The sequence below is a fragment of the Lithobates pipiens genome, unplaced genomic scaffold (genome assembly GCF_037356315.1).
Source record: "Lithobates pipiens isolate NorthernLeopardFrog02 unplaced genomic scaffold, aLitPip1_a1.2 Scaffold_13, whole genome shotgun sequence".
Classification (NCBI taxonomy): Eukaryota; Metazoa; Chordata; class Amphibia; order Anura; family Ranidae; genus Lithobates; species Lithobates pipiens.
Window position 1 is genome coordinate 301,468,146 of NW_027507718.1, and position 21,763 is coordinate 301,489,908.

The following is a 21,763-nucleotide window of genomic DNA, read 5'->3' on the forward strand; positions in this document are numbered from 1 at the left end:
ACGAACCCCTTCAGTCACTATGGAGGGTGACTGCACTGTTACTAAGTTAACCCCTATGGCTTCCCAGCTTTCATTCAAAACTAGTTTTGTTTAATGTTACAGAGATTACCACTAAAACTGATCCTCACACATTTTTCTGATCCATTACCTTGTACATTGATCTGGTGTTGCTGATGTCCACTCAGGCTCACTTGTCATATTTCCTCCTGCTTTTTGCTTGTTTCCCCCATTGGTCAAAACTGTGCTGTAGTTCGGGAGCTAGGTATGACTGATGTCACCTGACATAGTGGCAGCTGCCTGCAGATCCCGAACAGCAACAGATAGCAGGGAAACGAGCAGTGGGGACACAGGCATAGGAAGGTCTGCTCTTCCTCTGGGGTCCCTCAGACAACACTCAGGTAGTGCAGAAAAGTCGGGCACGGGCAGCAGAAGAAGAGGATCACATACAGCACTTCCTCTCTAAGAGCATGTCCCCGGAGCAGAGGAGGAGGTGGGTGGAGCTAAGCACTCTGCGCGGAGGAGGAGAAACTTAAACCCTGCTCCGCTGTGAATGCTGGGCCGTCTCAGCCTCCTTCTGTATCTGACGTCACTGGTTGCTACACGCTAGGCGGCAGGTGGCTAGCAACCAGTTTGGAAATCTCACTTGAGAGACAAAATTTGTGCCTGTGTCAGCTATGTGGCGGCCAGAGGAAGATGCGGGGCCGCAGGTACCCACTACAAAAAACAAGAAGAAGGCATTTCTGTCACTGAAACAGGCCCACTGAGCCATCGGCCCACCGGGAAACTCCCGGTAGTCCCGATGGCCAGTACATGCCTGCGGGCTGCTCTGTGCAAATCCAACTGCACAGAGCAGGTAAGTATAGCATGTTAGTTATTTTTAAGGGGAAAAAAATAGACTTTGCAATCACTTTAATTGTCGAAATAAACATACCCTTCAGGGCAAAGATAGGCAGGTATACTCATAAGCCAGCATACACCACACTGACTAGTGCCAAAAGTACATCTCCCTTTAATGTTTCAAACTATTACAGTGTACTGCTCTTCTGTTTATTTTTGTTGTCAGTTTGAAACTAACAGACTGTCCATCTGAATTACAGGTTGGGTCATTTGAGCACAATCTAACCACTGACCTACTGAACCACCTAGTTTTTGTACAGAAAGTCTTCATGAAAGAGGTCAATGAAGTAATACAGAAAGTCTCAGGTTTGTGGTGTTTATATTATTTTTAGTTCTTGGTTGTGTGATTAAAAAAAAAAAAAAATACAATCAGAAAAGTTTGTTAAATACCAGCAAATGTACAGAACCCTTAAGATTATTTTTAAAAACATTTACACGTATTATTATGTGTAGAATTAAACGCAAACTTTGTCTCATAAAATTTTTTAAAAGTTGCCATTATGTTCAGTTAGGCCCCTTTCACACATGCGGATGGTATGTCCGTATTTCATCCATCCGTTTGCGGATGAAATACGGACATACATTCATCCCTATGGGATAGCGGGTGTCTGCGGATGAGCATCCGCAGACACCCGATTTTGTCCGCCTCCGCAACAGTCCGATTCTGCAGACGGAGGAAAATCCTATTTTTCTATCCGTCTGCAGAGCGGATCGGATGAACACAGACAGACGGTCCGTGCTCATCCGATCCCCATAGAGGAGAATGGAGAGCTGACAGGGCGGTCCCCGCACAGTGTGCGGAGACCGCCCTGTCCGCAGCCAGCTCAGCGGACAACGGAGCGATCCCCGCTGAGCGAGCGGATCTTCACGGGGCGGATCATTACTGATCCGCCCCGTGTGAAAGAGGCCTTACTGATATCATCCAACCTAATGTCTACAATTAAAATGATTACAAACACTATGGTAATTTCTAATACCTTTACATTTTCTAGAAAGAGCACAGTAGATTACACACTGTCTAAATTTCTGAGTTTGTTTTTAAGCACAGTTTCGATATGATCTGAATCCAAAAATTATTTCCGTAGCATGATCTTCAGGCAGTTGATTTTATGCATGATCTACAATTATTGGAGCACTAAGTTCTAGTTAACAACTGGTACGGCTATAAGAAAAACGCTTATCCTAGCTGAACTGGCTGTCCTGTTTTATACATTTTTTGAATCATACCTGGTTGAAAACTGAAGGCCAATTATATTAATGACTATTGGCTTTGAGCATCAATGATAATATGTATCAGTTTGGTTTATATTCTTAAGTTATGACTGTTCATACACATGAATTGTTCAGACTTTAAATTAAACCTGTTGTAAGAGTATTATGTAGGCTGCCACTATCGACACACTATTTGTAAAATGCTAGTTATTTTGCTTTAATTGACTACTTCATTGCCTTGAAAAAGTATTTATACCCCTTGACATTTTCCACATTTTGTCACGTTAGAACCAAGAACGTAAATGTATTTTATTGAGATTTTGTGTGATAGACCAACATAAAGTGGCACATAATTGTGATGTGAATGGAAAATGATAAATGGTTTTCCAAATGTTTTACAAATATGTGAAAAGTGTGGCATGCATTTGTATTCAGTCCCCTTTACTCTAATACCCCTAACTAAAATCTAGTGGAATCAATTGCCTTAAAAAGTTATCTAATTAGTAAATAGAGTCCATCTGTGTGTAATTTAATCTCAGTATAAATACAGCTGTTCTGTGAAGTCATCAGAGGTTTGTTAGAGAACCTTAGTGACCAAAAAGCATCATGAAGGCCAAGGAATACACCAGACAAGTCAGGGATAAAGTTGTGAAGCAGTTTAAAGCAGGGTTAGGTTATAAAAAAAAAAAATATCCCAAGCTTTGAACATCTCACGGAGCACTGTTCAATCCACCATCCGAAAATGGAAAGAGTATGGCACAATTGCAAACCTACCAAGACATGGCTGTCCACCTAAACTGACAGGCTGGGCAAGGAGAGCATTATTCAGAGAAGCAGCCAAGAGGCGAGGCCCATGGAGGAGCTGCAAATATCCACAGCTCAGGTGGGGAGAATCTGTCCATAGGACAACTATTAGTTGTGCACTCCACAAATCTGGCCTTTATGGAAGAGTGGCAAGAAGAAAGCCATTATTGAAAGAAAGCCATAAGAAGTGGCGTTTGCAGTTTGCGAGAAGTCATGTGGGGGACACAGCAAACATGTGGAAGAAGGTGCCCTGTTCAGATGAGACCAAAATTGAACTCTTTGGCCTAAAAGCAAAACGCTATGTGTGGCAAAAAACTAAGAGCTGGTTCACACGGGGCAACACGACTTCCAGCGCTACTTTTGGAGGAAACCTGGACACGACTTGAGTATGAATAACAACGCGACTTGTAGTGACTTCAACATGACTTGGGGCGACTTACAACATGACTTTAAGTCGCTCCAGGCCAGGCTACTTTGGCCATGGCCAATCAGAGAATAATCAGCTCTCGAGGGGGAACTCCATGACAAATTTTAAATAAAAAACCGGCATGGGTCCCCCCTCCAGGAGCATACCAGGCCCTTAGGTCTAGTATGGATTTTAAGGGGAACCCCCCTACACTGAAAAAACGGCATGGGGGTCCCCACAAAATCCATAGCAGACCCTTATCCGAGCATGCAGCCCAGCTGGTCAGGAAAGGGGATGGGGACAAGCGAGCGCCCCCCGAACCGTAAGAGGCCGCATGCCCTCAACATGGGGGGGGGTGCTTTGGGGAAGGGGGGCACCCTGCGCCCCCCCCACCCCAAAGCACCTTGTCCCCATGTTAATGAGGACAAGGGCCTCTTCCCAATAACCCTGGCCGTTGGTTGTCGCGGTCTGCCGGCGTGGGGCTTATCGGAATCCGGGAGCCCCCTTTAATAAGGGGGCCCCCAGATCCCGCCCACCACCCTATGTGAATGAGTATGGGGTACAACGTACCCCTACCCATTAATTTGGGGAAAAAAAGTGTCAATAAAACAAACACAACACAGGTTTTTAAAGTCATTTAATAATCAACTCTGCGGGTCTTCTTCCGACTTCTCCACTCTGTTCGGCCTCTTCTCCTGGTGTCCGGCCCGGTCTCCTCCATCCTTCCCTCTTCTCTCGTCTTTCTTCTTCCGATGTGGACACGACGCTCTCTTCCGCTGTAATGGCTTGTGAGATGTACGCAGCGACTTATATTGGCATGGGGTGTGGTCACCGGGTGATGTCACCCGGTGACCCCGTCCCTTATGACATCAAGTCTCGGGGCATGCTGTGAATGTGACGTCATAAGGGGCGGGGTCACCGCGTGATATCACCCGGTGACCATGCCCTATACCTATATAAGTCGCTGCGCACGTCGCACAAGCCATTATAGTGGAAGAGAGCGTTGTGTCAACATCGGAAGAAGAAAGGGAGAAGAAGGAAGAAGGACAGAGGAGACCAGGCTCTTCCACTAGTAAAAGAGCTGCAAGAAGATAGAGGAGGAGCTGGCAGAAGAACCGGAGATTGAGAGAAGAGGCTGAACAGAGCGGAGAAGTCGGATGAAGACCTCCGGAGCTGATTAATAAATTACTTTAAAAACCTGTGTTTTTTTTTTTTTTTATTGACACTTTTTTCCTCAGGTGAATGGGTAGGGGTACGATGTACCCCGTACTCATTCACATAGGGTGGGGGCACGGGATCTGGGGGCTCCCGGATTCCGATAACCCCCGAGAACCAACAGGCAGGGTTGTCGGGAAGAGGCCCTTGTCCTCATCAACATGGGGACAAGGTGCTTTGGGGTGGGGGGGCCGCAGGGCGCCCCCCTTCCCCAAAGCACCCACCCCCCCATGTTGAGGGCATGCGGCCTGGTGCAGTTCAGGAGACCGGCCGGGCTGCGTGCTCGGATAAGGGTCTGGTATGGATTTTGGGGGGCCTGGTATGCTCCTGAAGGGGGAACCCATGCCTTTTTTTATTTAAAATTTGGCGTGGAGTTCCCCCTCGGGAGCTGATTATTCTGTGAGAGAGGTGGTATTGTCGCTTCAATATAGATGGAGATCTGACCTGGAGGCGACTTCCATTGAAATCAATGGGTACAAGTTGCCTAGAAGTCGGATTGAAGTCGGAGCGACTGATGTAGTGTACGTTAAGATGGCTCCATTAACTAAAATTGATTATCTCAACAGCGAGACTTGGGGCGACCTGAAGTCGGATCCCGAGTTGCCCCTGTGTGAATGGGCTCTAACATTACAGATCACCCTGGACACGCCACCCCTACCGTGATACATGATGGTGGCAGTATCATGTTGTGTGGATGCTTTTCTTCAGCAGGGACATGGAAGCTGGTCAGAGTTGATGGGAAGATGGATGCAACCAAATACAGGGCAATCTTAGAAGAAAACCTGTAAGAGTCTGCAAAAGACTTCAGACTGTGGCAGAGATTCACCTTCCAGCAGGACAACGACCCTAAACATACAGCAAGAGCTACAATAGAATGGTTTCGATCAAAGCATATTCATGTGTTAGAATGGCCCAGTCAAAATCCAGACCTAAATCCAATTGAGAATCTGTGACAAGACTTGAAAGTTGCTGTTCACAGACGCTCTCCATACAATCTGACACAGCTTGAGCTATTGTGCAAAGAAGAATGGGTAAAAATGTCACTCTCTAGATGTGCAAAGCTGGTAGAGACATTCCGAAAAAGACTTGCAGCTGTAATTGCAGCAAAAGGTGGTTCTACAATGTATTGACTCGGGGGCTGAATACAAATGCATGCCACACTTTTCAGATATTTATTTGTAAAAAGAATGTTAAACCGCTTATCATTATCCTTCCACTTCACAATTATGTGCCACTTTGTGTTGGTCTATCACATAAAGTCCCAATTAAATAAATTTACGTTTTTGGTTGTAACATGACAAAATGTGGAACATTTCAAGGGATATGAATACTTTTTCAAGCCACTGTAGGTTCTGTAGGTTTGTTCTTAAGTTGAATTTGTATGCAAGTTGAAACCGGTACATTTTTTAAGTGCAACTCCAGCCAAGAATATAGTTTTTTGGATAGTAAAGGGGAGGGTTATCACCCATCAAACGATTGTTTTGCTGTCTGTGAAGAAGATTTCACCAAACTTTCTGTCCCTGTGACAATTGGATTTTGTAAAATGTTGGGTTGTTGTGGAAACATGGATTGGTGATAAAGCTTCAGTGTAGACACCTTTTTCCCATACTGCGTGCTTCTTACAAGAGTGAATTTCCCTTCCTAGGGGTAGATTTCCTCTCACTTCCTGTTGTCTCCCTCCATTTGTATGAGTCATATGTAAGTCAGTTGTATGTAACTCAGCCTGTACAAGCTTTTTTGAGTGCAGAAATATACTTTTTTGTAGTGTTTCCCCAGAGACAAAGGTCTCAATCACATACAATAGAGCAGCCATTCTCAACCAGGATTCCATGGAACCCTAGGGTTCTCCCTGTTTTTGGTAGGGGTTAATCTGTGGCTGGTTAACTATCCAGCACTTGAGAGAGCCAGCAGCATGACACCATTAATCTTTTTATATGTCTGTAAGGGCTCTTTCACACGTGCATCAATACCCTGTTTAATCCCCATTTAATCAGTGTTAATAAAGCTTCATAACCACCCTTCAATGTCTGCCACGAATGCTACAATGGGCACCACACAGTGCAGTACACACAGGCGTGGTAGCATTTTGTTATGTTCAAAACAACTTCAAGACCACAATACATATATATACATTGCGGCTTTGAAGTGGTTTACCAGAATTATGACTGAAGATATCAGCCATATAACCCTGGCATCTTTTTCTTCAGCCAGCAGCTGGCTTTCTCATGAAAGTATTCCAAGTGGCTCATGAGCCACTGGAACGCTTTCAGAAGCAGTGAGAGGGGACGCCCCGCTCCCACCACTCACCAGTGCCTCTCTTCTGTTTCCCGCTGGCTTGCCTGAGAAAAGATCTGACGGTGCGTCCGGCTGGTCCCAGAGGTCCCAAAGAGTAGATTGTCTTTGATTGCCTCTATGGCCTTGGAGGACCGGAGCAATGTCCAGGCTGAAAGTAAACAATTTTTCTCTTTCATTCATTGACAGACACAGCATCTTCATCTTGACCTTAGGGTTATATCGCCCCTTCAGGAGAGGACTAGGCAGAACATGTTAAAAAGAGAAAAACTGCACAGTACCGCCCAGGGGGCAGTCCTACTAGCTATAACCCCTCGCACTGCATCCAGCAGCTCAGTTTTTTTTCTGCCTAGTGTAGAAGGACCTTTTCTGCATTTTTGATTCCCGTGATCTACAATCAACAGCCGGGCTGGCTGTCAGGCTGGATAATATAGATCCTGATAGTCTCCCCAGCCTGGCCATCGAGCGTGAGCAGACCTTAGCTACATGCTGGGTCGGCCACGACATGCCCCTTTCTGATCTAGGGGCAGCCGGTGAGCTATATGCTCCGGGGCACACATATGACCAGGCTACTGCTGTCCGTGTCACAGTGTGCCATGGCCGACAGCCACCCCGTACTGCTTGGGTGATCGGTCTGTCCTTAGAATGCGTCCAACAATCTCTGCAGGAGGGGTAAGTATGGTTCCACCTGTCTCGGCAGGATAGAGCAGCTGGGCATTCCCTGGGAGGTCAACTAGTGGGTCCCTCACTCTCTCTTTCTTCTCTCCCTGTCCCTTCCCTCCTCCTCATGCTATGGGTGACTGGGCACATGGGGGTGCAGTGCACGTACCTGGCCGGGGGTCCTTCACGGGGGGGCCCGAGCCCTGGCAGGGGGCTGCGCTGGGTGTTGGGGGTCCGCTCGTTCTCTTCTCTGTTTCTGGGCCATGGTGGGGTGTTTTGGTGTGTACACCATGTAGGGAGTCCACCACCATTTTGCTGTAGCCACAGCCAGTTTTTCCCTTTCGGACATTTTCTGGAAGTCCGGCAGCCATTTTCCCCGCACCCTCAGACATTTTTTGCAGAGGTGGCTAGTAGCCATTTTCTAGTAGCTTCAGCTTGTTTGTCTCTAGTGCTTGTTTCCTTCTAGAACAGCACGTTTTTTACACAGAACACCTAGTGGCTGACACAGGGCAGAGCGGACAGCAGCAGCACAGCGCAGTACCTTGGTCAGGGTGGTGAGTCCTGTGGGGGGCCCCTCAGTCTGTGGCAGCTAGGAGGGTGGGCATTTTGTGTGACTTGCCTTAGGTCCCTAAGTGGTGACAGGCGAGTGTGGGTGAGCATGGCATCAGTAGCTTGTGCTTCTTCCCCAGACATCCCTGTTATGGCAAGTGGTTCCCCTGCACCTGCGGTGCCTATGGACTCTCTGTTGGCGGTCCTGGAGTCCTTTGTTGCCACGTTGGAATCGGCGTGCAGGTGCAGGGGGGGGGGTGGAATGTCTCTCCCCCCACCGTCTTCTGGGGAAAGCTCTGATTCAGACTTCGTCCTGCTGCGGCATGTGGCCCCTGTTCTGACATCTCAGAGGATAAGGTGTTTCCTTACCTAACTTATTTTGATAAGTTTATTTACAAGGAGCAGGAAAGCCCGTAGTCGGCCTTTTCAGTCCCGAGATGCATGGCGGTGCGTTACCCCTTTAAGGAGAGTTTCCTAAAGAAATGGACATCTCCTCCGATTGTTGACCCCCCCCCCCCCCCCCAGTATCCAGGTTAAATAAGGTAACCACGATTCCGGTGGAAGGGACCCCTGCTTTCAAGGACTCTGCCGACAGGAGGGCCTAGGCAGTTGCCCGGTCCTTGTTTACAGTGGTGGGGTCAGCATTGCGGCCAGTATTAGCCACGGCCCTGGTGTTACAGACACTTACTGAATGGGCTAAATTGTTGCAGCGTGAGTTGGAGAAGCAACAGGCTTCCCCGGTCTGCATGGAGCTGGCGGACCAGTTGGTGCAGGGCCTTAAGTATGTCTGTGATGCGGCCTTAGATACGGCCCCCTTGGTCTCTAGAGCCTCAGTATTAGCAGTAGTGCTACATCACCTGATTTGGCCGAAATGCTGGTCTGCGGACCAGGCATCTAAGAAAGCACTGGCAGATTTGCCCTTCCAGGAGCCGCGCCATAGGCAAGGGCCCTCCTTTTCCGCTCAGAAGCAAATTTTTCGTCCACCTGGGTCGGCAGGTAAGCGTTCCCAGTCCAACAAGGTGCCCACTGAGGGATAAAAGCATCCCTGGTTTCGCAAACCAAACAAACCTGCGAGCAAATCTGTTTCCGCATGAAGGTTTGCCCCGCTCGACTCTCGGGTGGGGGGTCGCCTTCGGGAGTTTTCAGCTCGGTGGACCTCCCTACTTTACCACCAGTGGGTCTGCGAACTGGTTTCATCAGGATACAAGGTAAAGTTTCTTTCTCGTCTGCCAAACAGATTTTTTCCCTCCAACCTTCATCATATTCTGGCTCGTCGGGAAGCCCTGTTCGGGGCAGTACAGGACCTGCTGCTGCGCGCGCTGATAGTGCCTGTACCGACACTGGAAAGGTTTCAGGGATTCTTCTCCAATCTGTTTGTAGTCCCAAAGAAGGAAGGGGTCCATCCGGTCCTGGATCTCAAGGCCCTCAACAGCTTTGTGAAAGTACAAAGGTTCAGGATGGAATCAGTTCGCTCAGTGGTCGCTGCACTCCATCAGGGGGATTTCCTGGCGTCCCTGGACATCAAGGACACATACTCGCATGTCTCCATATGCATCAAGCATCAGGAAGTTTCTACGATTTGCGGTCGGGGACGAGCACTACCAATTTGTAGCTCTCCCCTTTGGCCTGGCTTGGGCACCAAGGGGCTTCATCAAGGTGCTAGCCCCAATTCTGGCTTTGCTAAGGCAGCGAGGGATCGCAATTGTGGGTTACCTGGACGACCTCCTTCTGAGAACAGCTTCCACCTCAGAATTAAGGGAGGATCTGGCAATCACCATACAAACTCTTTGGGAGTTTGGTTGGGTACTGAACCTCCAGAAGTTAGTGTTGGTGCCGACTCAATGCATGGAGTACCTGGGCTTGTTTCTGGACTCCTCAGAGGCGAGAGTCTTTCTCCCTTTGGACAAGCTGCAGACTCTTCAAGCTGCGGTGAAGTTGTTGGTGTCCCGCAGGTGGTCGTCACTGCATTTTTTCAGAGATTCCATGCTCTGGTGGCTGAGGTCGTTCCTTCTGCTTCATTGGACGGTGATCACAACGGACACCAGCCAGACCGGTTGGGGGGGAGTTTGGGGCGTACAGTCGACCCAGGGATGCTGGACGCAGGAAGAATCCTGCCTGCCGATCAATGTGCTGGAACTTCGGGGTGATCAGGCGGGGCCTCTCCACATGGTCACAGAGGCTGCAGCGGTGTCCGGTCAGGATGCTGTCGGACAACGCCACGGCGGGGACATATGTCAATCATCAAGGAGGAACAAGGAGCTTGGCTGCAGCACCGGAGGTCGCTTACATCCTGTGGTGGGCAGATTGGTGCGAAAACTGGCAAGCGGACTACCTAAGTCGTCAGATGCTGGATCAAGGGGAGTGGTCACTGCATCCAGATGTATTTCGGCTCCTTTGCCTAAGGTGGGGCACGCCAGATGTGGATCTCCTGGCTTCTCTACTCAATCGGAAGGTACAGAGGTCTGTGGTCAAAAGATCCTGCGGCAGACGCGTTGGTAGGGCATGGGGACATTATCGGCTCCACTCAAACTTCTACAATGTCTGCTTCGCAGAGTGGTGGCGGAAGGGTTTACGGTGATCTGATTGCCCCAGATTGGCCTTCGGTGTCCGTGGTACACCGACATAGTAGGAATGGTGGTGGATGCTTCTTGGCGGCTGCCGATGCAAGAGGACCTTCTGTCGCAAGGTCCAATACTTCATCCTGCTTTACCGTCGCTGGCTTTAATGACATGGCTGTTGAAAGCCAGGTGCTAAGGGACCGAGGTCTGTCAGATTCGGTAATCTCCACTATGCTGAGGGCATGCAAGTCATCTTCTCTGAAGATTTATCATCGTACGTGGAAGGTCTACATCTCCATGTGGGAAGAGATGGGGTTGCGTCCGCGCACATACTCAGTTTCCAGGATCCTGCTGGTTTTGCAGTGAGGAATGGATCAGAAACCTGCCTTAAGCACCATTAAGGGGCAGATATCAGATTTGGCTGTATTTTTTCAGCAACCCTCGGCGACTCATTCATTGGTGAGTACGTTTGTTCAGGAGGTTCGACATGTGGGCCCTCCGGTTCGACCACCGCTGCCTCCATGGGATTTGAATCTGGTGCTCTCAGTGCTTCAGAAACATTAGGAAGATCCCTTTATTCCTTTATTGACACTCTCTCTCCTTGTTATGCAAGTCTCCCTACTTGATGCTCCACAAGGATAAGGCGATGCGGGGTCAGCTCTCATTTCTTCCAAAGGTTGTTTAGGCCTTTCATCTAAATAAGGACATTGTGCTTCCATCCTTATGTCCTCGGCCGTCACACCCCAAAGAGGTTGCTTTGTATTCCTTGGATGTGGCCTGGGCTCTGTGGGTGTATCTGTCTGCTACGGCTCCTTTTCAGAGGTCGGATTTGCTGTTTGTATCAGTGGCTGGTCCAAAGAAGGACCTGGCAGTCTTGTCGGCCACCATTTCTCGGTGGATCAGACAGATTGTGGTTCAGGCTTATGCCATAAGGGGGCGGGCACCTCCCTTTCCTGTCACTGCACATTCTACCAGGGCAATTGGTGCCTCTTGGGCTCTCCGACATCAAGTGTCTGTTTCTCAAGTGTGGTTGTCCGTTCACAGTTTCACTAAATTTTACAAGGTTGATGTGAGCGCATCTTCGGATGCTTGCTTCGGCCACAAGGTTTTACAAGCGGCTGTTTAAGGTTGCAACTCCGCCGTTGAGGAGCTCTGGCCTTTATGGGTGGAGTTATTTTCTTACTATTCCCACCCCTCGTTTTTTTGACACTGCTTGGGAATGTCCCTAAGATCAAGAGGAAGATGCTGTGTTCGTCAATGAACGAAAGAGAAAATAGGATTTTTGTACTCACCGTAAAATCCTTTTCTCTGAAGGTCATTGATGGACACAGCACCCACCCCTCCTATTTATGTTTGTACTGCTTTTTGACGAACTGAGCTGCTGAATGCAGTGTGAGGAGTTATAGCCAGTAGGACCGCCCCCTGGGCACTACTGTGCAGTTTTGCTGTTTTTAACATGTTCTGCCTAGTGCTTTCCTGAAAGGGTGATATAACCCTAAGGTCAAGATGAAGAAGCTGTGTCCGTCCATGAACTTGAGAGAAAAGGATTTTATGGTGAGTACAAAAATCCTATTTTTTTTAAAGGTAAAGGAGAGATTTGGGCTCTTTTTGACCCCAGATTTCTTCATAAACAGGACCTGTCATCCTTATTTCTATTACAAGGGATGTTTACATTCCTTGTAATAGGAATAAAAGTGAGAAAAACACATTAAAATGAAATAGAGTGTAAAAATAAACAACAGTGTAAAAATAAACAATTAAATAATAAAACATTTTTAAAGTGCCCTATTCCTCTGTGCTTGCGTACAGAAATGAACGCATACATAAGTCACACACACATATGTAAACAGTATTCAGACCACACATGAAGTAATGCCGTGAACATTAGAGCGAGAGCATTAATTCTAGCGCTGGACCTCTGCTGTAGCTCTAAACAGATAACCTGTAAAAAGAAATTAAAGCGTCACCTATGGGGAGTTTTAAGTACCGTAGTGTAGTTGCCGCCATTCAATGAGGGTGCACAATTCTTCACACGTACATTTTGTTTTGTTTGGGAAGCTCAATTATAGTTCGGCATTCAAATTTTCCAATGTATGTTTATTAATATCAGCATGTTTATAGCCTATTGAGTTATATATGAAATGTTGTCTCTATATCTATAGGAGGCGAGCAGCCAATTCCACTATGGAATGAGCATGATGGTACAACAGATGGAGACAAGCCAAAAATCCTCCTTTATTCCATAAACTTAAGATTCAAGGTATGACTTTAATGCAATTTCATTTATGTGAATTTTTGCTGTGTCTTTGTATAATATATAATATATACATATATGATCCAGAACTACTTTTAGTTTGCTTAAAGTATGAATAAGACCAAAACTTTTTTTTTTCTTATTTTGAATAGAATTGGGAAGGACTAAAGCCTATCTATTTTCATTAGACTTCCAAACAGATACACAGCAATAAATACCTGACAGTAGTTCTAATCCCTCACCACTCTGTCTAAATATAAACAAGTATTGCCTTTATTTTCACTTTAGCACTGTGGGGGATTTTTTCAACATGTTTTCATCCAATTAGGCAACTCAGTGCTGCTCATTTCCCCCAGTTAATTTCAGCCATTTTCAGTCCACATGCTCTTGCTTCAGTGTCAGACACATATTATTGCTATACATCTTTCCTGCCCGATGTGTGTCAGCACAGCCACTTGTAGTCTCAGTTGGGGTGAGTGTTTGAAAGTGTGACATCACAGGGGCACAACTGGAGGAGCACAACAGTTTATGGCCTGAAGTGGAAGTTTGGCCCTACTTCTCTTATTGATCACAGGAGTGCAGTTTGTTCTGCACTCCTTTAACCTTTTTTCAGCAGGCTAAAGCCCACTGTTGGCAAATGTCAGAGCCAGTCCAGGCTTGGAAAAGTTCCTCACTTTATAGTCAGGATCCACCTACATGCCTGGACTGGCAGCTGGCTCAGCCTCGCAGCTGCTCCCTCCCCTTCCCAACGCAGCGCACCAGTGACTGACAGTCACAGCTCTCTGTTCTGAGTGGAGAGGAGAACTGAGCGATTGGCGGTGTTTGATCATTCCGTTCTCAGTGCGGAGACGGTGGGGGACAGATACAGCATTGCATTGCATCGATGCTGCATCAACCTAGGTAAGTACAAAGGTTTTATATATATATATATATATATATATATATATATATATATATACCCCATACTTCTCTTTTAATGGTGGCAGGTTCACCAGATATGAAAGTTGCAGGTTTAAAGATATCAAAACCAACATTTGGAGCTGCATTAAAATATCCGCTTGTAATTCAAAGAAGTCTTCATCTATTTTTTTTTTTTTACTTTCAGCTTATGTTTTGGAGATACGAGAAACCAGTGGGTCATTGAGCCTATAAGCATCCCACATAACAGGGTTATGACTTTTGGTTAGATTTTAAAAACAAGCATGTCTGTGTATGATGTTTTTTCGTGGATTATAACTATGCCATCAGGTTGTTCTGATTTACCAGATTATTGACTGCATCTTGACAAATAACACTGATATTTAATTATTGGATTTATGGTTGCTTTATATTCTTTGCTATAGGGCATCCAAGTGACAGCTACAACTCCCTCCATGAGGGCAGTCAGATTTGAGACCGGTCTGATAGAACTGGAGTTGTCGAATCGAATTCAGACAAAAGCCTTGCCTGGAAGCAGTAGCTATCTAAAGCTTTTTGGCAAATGTCAAGTTGATTTGAACTTAGCTCTTGGACAAATTGTGAAACATCAAGTAAGCAACTTTAGATTTAGTTAATGTAATAATTTTCATTTGTGAATTTCTTCTTTACCTTACCATAAATTGTCTAGACTTTTATTTTGTTGCAGTCATCCTCACATACCTTTTCTTAAATATTATTATTGTGGGGGCGTGGTCTGGACATTTGCGTTTACACAGAGCTCCTGGCCGTCCGCCACCTATCCTGGCATTATCTGCTATCCTCTCGTAGAATGCACTCAGCCAAGAATTAGAATAGCAAACGCAACAGACAGAGGACCAGCCCGACCGCTAATACCCCAGCTGCGAGGGATATTCAGAGACTTTTTGGAGCCTTTCAAGCTGGCTCCAGGGGACCCAAGATGGCGGCGCCTCGTGGCGAGAACTCATCAGGTCAGGATATTATAGTAGACCCGGAGAGATTCCAGAGTCTGATACTCTACCCCAGCTCTCCAGCGGCTCCATCTACAGACCCGGGGAACACACCGCAACTTCCGCTCACTTACCGAGCTGATGCGGAGCTGAATGCCATCCTGCAGGCTCTCCCAACAAAAGTAGATATTGAGGCCCTGGTGGGGAGAGGGGAGGCTGCGCATAAAAAAGAGATGCGAGTGATCAAACAAGAAGTGCAGTCGCTGAATACCAGGCTGACCACAGGAGAATCCTCTAGCGAATTTGGAGCGGAGGGTCACGGAACTAGAGTCCCAGCACAAGGATCATGTGGAGTCAGCGGTGGAACTGCAGCTGCGCATGGAGGACCGGAGCCGGAGAAACAATTTCAGGCTCCGGGGCCTACCAGAGGCTACGGGCCTGGCGGACTTGCTTGCCATGGTCACTGATATTTTCAAGAGGGTGGCCGGTGCTCAGCTCCCAGAGCGCATTGAAGTAGATCAAGTACACAGAGCCCTGGGCCCACGATCACCGGGCCCATAATCGCCCGACCTATCCAGGACGCGAGACGTGATATGCAGACTTCATCATTACACACATAAGCCATAGCCCCGCAGAGCCTGGGAGATGGGAGAAATATAGTTTTACGGTGCATTGGTGAAACTATTACCTGACATTTCTAGATCTACACTCCACCATCGGCCCTGCTGAGACCCTTCCTGGACTTGGCCAGGAGATGCATTCCGACCTACCGCTGGAGATTTCTACTGTTGGTAACCTTCCACAAAGACCAGAAGTCGTTCCTATTGAGATTGCTGGAAGCTCTGCCAGCCCTTCCTCGGAGCGGACCCGATAGCCCTTCCCTGCCAGCACTCAGGGTCATCCAAGTGCAATTAGAGCTGCCAAACTGCCTACCGCAGAGACCTGGATGCCGGTCCCGCACTTCTTCTAATGAGGCATGAGTAACTTTGACTACCCCCCAGCACACCACCGCTCCGACTTGTGCGGACTCATTTGCCACCACCATGCCACTGTTTCTACTTGCCCCTGCTTTAGCACCCAGGATACCGGTTGGTGCCACCTTAATGCCCGCTGTTTTAGAGTGAACTAACTATGGGAATCACCCACAGCCTACCCTGACTAAAAGAGTTGCTTCGTGGCCCCCGGCCCAGCCCATTCCCCATCGGCGTGTTGGTGACAGATGACTATCCCCGCTCTTCATTGATCCCTCACTTCCTCTGCCCACGCACATATTTGGACATTTTTGGGCCCCCAGTGAGGTGAAGCTGGACCTTATGCATTGAACGTGAGCGTTCCCTCCCGCTCCCGTCCCCCGATGGCAGACTGTAAGCGCACTGTACTTTCGCTTAGTTATAATGCCCCAGTAATGTTGACCTCACAGTCTTATTGTACTATGCATACTGGATGCAGACGACATACTGAACCACTGGGACAGCATATTATACTGCCTATTGGGTTCCTTGCTGTGATGGCTGCTGGTGAAACTGGTGAAACTACCGATGACTCCGCTACAGGGGGGTATCCCCCCTCTGGGGAGCCCGTGTAAGGCCGCGTACACACGCGCGGACTGTTTGCCCAACCTTGTTCGTCAAACAGTTTGGGCAAACAGTCCGCTCAAAATTTGCATGAGCGGACTTGCCCACACACGAGCGGACTGTTTGACGAACAAGATTGGGCAAACAGTTCGCTCAACTTTTGAAATGAACGGACTCGCCCACGTAAGGAGGAGGCAAATCCGCCCATTTCGAGCGCGTGTACAGGTAGGCGGGGCCCGCGAAGAAGACATCGCGGGCTCCGCCGCCTGGAATGGGCTTAAAGGGGAACCCCAACGCCGAAAAAAATCGGCGTGGGGGTTCCCCCCAAGTCCACACCAGACCCTTGTCCGAGCACGCTACCCGGCCGGCCAGGAAAGGGGGGCGAGCGAGCGCGCCCCCCCTCCTGAGCCGTACCAGGCCGCGTGCCCTCAACATGGGGGGTGCCTTGGGGAAGGGGGGGCCGCGCGGCCCCCCCACCCCAAAGCACCTTGTCCCCATGTTGATGAGGACAAGGGCCTCTTCCCGACAACCCTGTGGTTGTCGGGGTCTGCGGGCGGGGGGCTTATCGGAATCCGGGAGCCCCCTTTAAGAAGGGGGCCCCCGGATACCGGCCCCCCACCCTATGTGAATGAGTATGGGGTACAATGTACCCCTACCCATTCACCTGTGAAATAAAGAACAAAAAAAAACACAACACATGGAAAAAGTATTTTATTGCACAGCTCCGGGGGTCTTCCGTCTTCGGGGGTCTTCTCGCCGGACTCCTCCGCTATGTGTGTGTAGCTCTTTTGCTAGCGGAGGAGTCCGGCTTTCTTCCTCCCCGCCGCCGGCCTCTTCTCCCGACTTCGGGGGTCTTGTCCCCCTCTTCGGTTCTTCTGCCGGGCCACCGCGCCTGGTCCGGTGGCCCGGTCTTCTGTCGCCGTCTTCCGTTCTTCTGTCGCCGCCTTCGGTTCTTCTGCCGGGCTCTGGCATTCCGGCCGGAGGGAGCGACGTGTAAACATCTCCTGGAGAAGAACAAGAAGAAGAACACGAACGGAAGTCGGCGGCGACAGCGGCGACAGAAGACCGGGCCACCGCCTGTAAAAGAGCTACAAGAAGGCGCGGTGGCCCGGCAGAAGAACCGAAGGCGGCGACAGAAGAACGGAAGACGGCGACAGAAGACCGGGCCACCGGACCAGGCGCGGTGGCCCGGCAGAAGAACCGAAGAGGGGGACAAGACCCCCGAAGTCGGGAGAAGAGACCGGCGGCGGGGAGGAAGAAAGCCGGACTCCTCCGCTAGCAAAAGAGCTACACACACATAGCGGAGGAGTCCGGCGAGAAGACCCCCGAAGACGGAAGACCCCCGGAGCTGTGCAATAAAATACTTTTTCCATGTGTTGTGTTTTTTTTTGTTCTTTATTTCACAGGTGAATGGGTAGGGGTACATTGTACCCCATACTCATTCACATAGGGTGGGGGGCCGGTATCCGGGGGCCCCCTTCTTAAAGGGGGCTCCCGGATTCCGATAAGCCCCCCGCCCGCAGACCCCGACAACCAACGGCCAGGGTTGTCGGGAAGAGGCCCTTGTCCTCATCAACATGGGGACAAGGTGCTTTGGGGTGGGGGGGCCGCGCGGCCCCCCCTTCCCCAAGGCACCCCCCATGTTGAGGGCACGCGGCCTGGTACGGCTCAGGAGGGGGGGCGCGCTCGCTCGCCCCCCTTTCCTGGCCGGCCGGGTAGCGTGCTCGGACAAGGGTCTGGTGTGGACTTGGGGGGAACCCCCACGCCGATTTTTTTCGGCGTTGGGGTTCCCCTTTAAGCCCATTCCAGGCGGCGGAGCCCGCGATGTCTCCTTCGCGGGCCCCGCCTACCTGTACACGCGCTCGAAATGGGCGGACTTTCCGAGCGGGAACAGTCCGCTCATTTCGAAAGTACAGCGGACAGGCCCACACACGCGCGGACTGTTCGCTCAAACACAGTTTCAGCGGACAGTTTTTCGGAATTTCCGAAAGACTTTGTCCGTCCAACTGTCCGCTGAAACTGTCCGCTGAAAGCCCACACACGAGCGGACTGTCCGCCCAAACACTGTTCAGCGGACAAGGTTGGGCGAACAGTCCGCCCGTGTGTACGCGGCCTAAGCCCTTCTGCCCTGGGGGGAACAGTGGACACATGAACTTTTGAAGGGGGTTGTGCTGGTGTGTGGAGAGAGAGGAGGCCTTGGTTCAGCACGGGCCCGCTGTTATTGCGATATGATCCTACCGAGGTACCCTCCCGTTGCTGCACCAACAACATATATTACCGGTGCAATATCAGAGCACCCCCCTTATACTCCCATACGGGGACCCTGCCTGGAGTCTTTGCCTCTCCTGAGTCCCACTACATACCTAGGTATTGCACACTAGATACCCCACATCTACATGCATTGGATCATGGTTGGAGCAGGACTGGGGGGGGGGGGGTGGTTTGTAGTATGGAGGGGCTGTTGAGATCACTTGACCTCACACCGCCACCCCGAAATGTTATCCGGGGGCTCTGGGTGATACTCTGTGTTCCCGGTTGGTGCTCGTGCTGGGGAAACAAAATGTTTATAAAATGACTCACTGCCTGTTTGTTTGTTTTTAATTGTGTTTTTTTATTTTTATTTCCTGTTCCGATTCAAAGGTTTATTGAAATGATGCCGGAGTGGGTTGGTAACCCAGCTTCTCGACTTCCGTTTACTGTCCACCCACACTCCACTTAGGCCATTGTGTACAACTGTTATACAATTCAAGTTTTTAAACTTGACCATTTAGTTGACACTTCAGTGGCGACAGACTGGATTTTCCCGACCTCTATCCCCACATCCAACCCCACCTCCCTATTGCTTTTCCCGTTCACTCTCTCTCATCTTCCACTTTCTCTTCTCCCCAATTCCTACCTGGGCCTAGTAATACTACCTCTCTCCTTCTCCTTTTTTTCCTTTTCCTTTTTCATCTTTAAGACATTGCGGTAGACTCCATTAGAGTGACCTCCCTTAATGCCAAGGGATTAAATACCCCTGAGAAGAGGCGTATGCTGCTACATGACATTAAAAAGTCACATACTGATGTGGCCTTTATTCAGGAGACACACTTTAAAAATTATAGTCTTCCATTGCTGCAGAACAAGTCCTTCCCGCAAGCATATCATTCTACTAACCCCGCATCCAAGTCTAGGGGGGTCTCAATACTGATTTCGGGCTGAGTGCCAGGAGATTACGACTGACCCCGAGGGACGCCACTTATTCATAAAAGGACTGATCGGTGGAATACAGCTCTCACTAGCAACGCTATATGCTCCCAACGAGCACCAAGACAGATTCCTCAGACAAACACTGGACAAATTGATGACATTCAGGGAAGACCAGCTAATACTAGAGGGCGACCTCAACGTCCCACTGATCCCCATCTCGGACACCTCTACGGGTAGCTCCTCCGTACCCCCACTCACAGAAAATGTATTGCACAAGCGCTACGCACCGCCCAACTGCATGATGTGTGGCGCCTCCAACACGCAGGTGAGAGGGATTACACCTTCTACTCGTCCCCACACAAGCTGTCGCAGGATGTCTTACAAGTCAGGAGACAAATGTGGGAAAATGCTAGCCAAGTCAGTCAAAGATATCAAATCCGCATCTTATATCCCACAGATAACACGCCATGATGGTCAGAAAGCCACGACACCAGCGCAAATCTCAAAAGAATTTAGCGATTACTGTTCAGATCTATACAATCCACCAAGCTCTTCCTCCAATCAGCCAGCTATAGACAAATATATTGCAGACTCACAACTCCCATCGCTTTCTATGGAGGCGCGAGACCTCTTAGAAAAGCTGATCACCTTAGAGGAGCTTCAAGGGGCGATAGGCTCTATGAAGGTAGGCAAAGCCCCGGGCCCAGACGGATACACCGCTCAATACTATAACTCCTCCCGATATTAGGTCCACGAATGGTGACATTTTTCAATGCCTTGGGATCAGGTACTAACTTCCCCAGAGATACCTTGAGAGCCCACATCTCTCTGATTCACAAAGAGGGGAAGGACCCAAGCCTATGCTGTGCCCATTGTCCCCCTCCTTTTTGCCATTTCGCTAGAGCTGTTTTCTCTGCACAGCAGATTGAACCCGGATATAACAGGACTTAAAGTAGGTAGCTCCTACTATAAAATATCAGCATATGCAGATGACCTGCTAGTCTCCCTGACAAACCCCAGAATCTCTTTACCAAACCTCCTCCGATAGTTTAAAGTATATGGAGCTATCTTCCACCTAAAGATACATTTTTCTAAGTCGGCAGCTATGTGTGTAGCAACCCCTCCTCACACAAAACATGACCTGCAAGCCAACTTCTGTTTTAAATGAACCAATACAGCACTAACATATCTAGGCACAAAGCTACCATCCGATATAATCCGCACGTTTGATCTTAATTTTACACCCCTAGTGACCAAGAATCGCACTCTACTAGAGAAATGGCATCCAGGCTTTCATTCCTGGTTTGGAAGGTGTAACCTTATTAAAATGAGCATACTGCCCAAATTCATCTACCTTTTCCAAGTCCTGCCCATTCAGATTCCACCTTCCATTTTCAAGCAAGTACAGGCCCTCTTCACCAGATTCGTTTGGGCACATAAAAAACTCAGACTACATTGTTCACAAATGATGCTCCCCAAACATTATGGAGGACTAGCACTACCTGACATACGACAATACTACTTACCCTCCCACCTGGGGTGCATACTTGACTGGAGACGAAACGAGACATCCAAACTTTGGATACAGGTTGAACAGTCCCAAACCCACATACCACTAAAAGAGGGGTTATGGTGCTATGATGACTTACCTCTTAGACTGAAGTTGCATCCACTAATGGGTGCTACCCTAAAGCACAGCCATCTGGTCACCAACCACATTTCTCTCACGTCCAAAAACTCCCCATTGTTTCCAATACTAGGCCACCCAAACTTTTAACCAGGCTTACACCCTAGGGAATATCTCACTCTCAGAGAATTGGGCTACGACCATGCAGCCAAATATGTCACTGATGGGAAATGGCCATCCATCTCGGAGCTGACCGAACTGATGGGAACCTTTCAACTCCCTTTTTGGAGAGCAATGCGCCTGCATCACTTTCTCCATTCACTCCCTAGACCTCAAGACTTTACACGTCAGCAAACGACGTTCAAAGACCTTTGCTCAGGTACAGGCCCATTAACCCACATTTTATCCCAAACATACACTCTGCTCAACACCCCGAAAGAACAACCACAATTACCCTGTCTCACCAAATGGGAAAGGGACCTGAACTGCAAGTTTTCAGCAGTGCAAACACAGCATATCATCTCCTTTACCCTTAAATCTTCCCACTGCACAAAAATACAAGAGACACATTTTAAGTTACTTACACACTGGTACCTAATACCCTCCAAATTACAGAGATGCTTTCCCTCTGCCTCGAGCT

General features: G+C 48.8%; 1 protein-coding gene across 19 annotated transcripts in view; it reads left to right on the forward strand.

Moving 5' to 3' along the window:
• BLTP1 (bridge-like lipid transfer protein family member 1) overlaps positions 1–21,763 on the forward strand; it is a 454,074-nt gene that overhangs the window by 345,014 nt on the left and 87,297 nt on the right. For all 19 annotated transcript variants that reach the window (XM_077476843.1, XM_077476844.1, XM_077476848.1 and 16 more), the window contains 3 exons: positions 1,098–1,203; positions 12,756–12,853; positions 14,191–14,376. In XM_077476843.1, the coding sequence (XP_077332969.1) occupies positions 1,098–1,203; positions 12,756–12,853; positions 14,191–14,376 (390 nt within the window). The remainder of the gene's footprint in view (positions 1–1,097; positions 1,204–12,755; positions 12,854–14,190; positions 14,377–21,763) is intronic.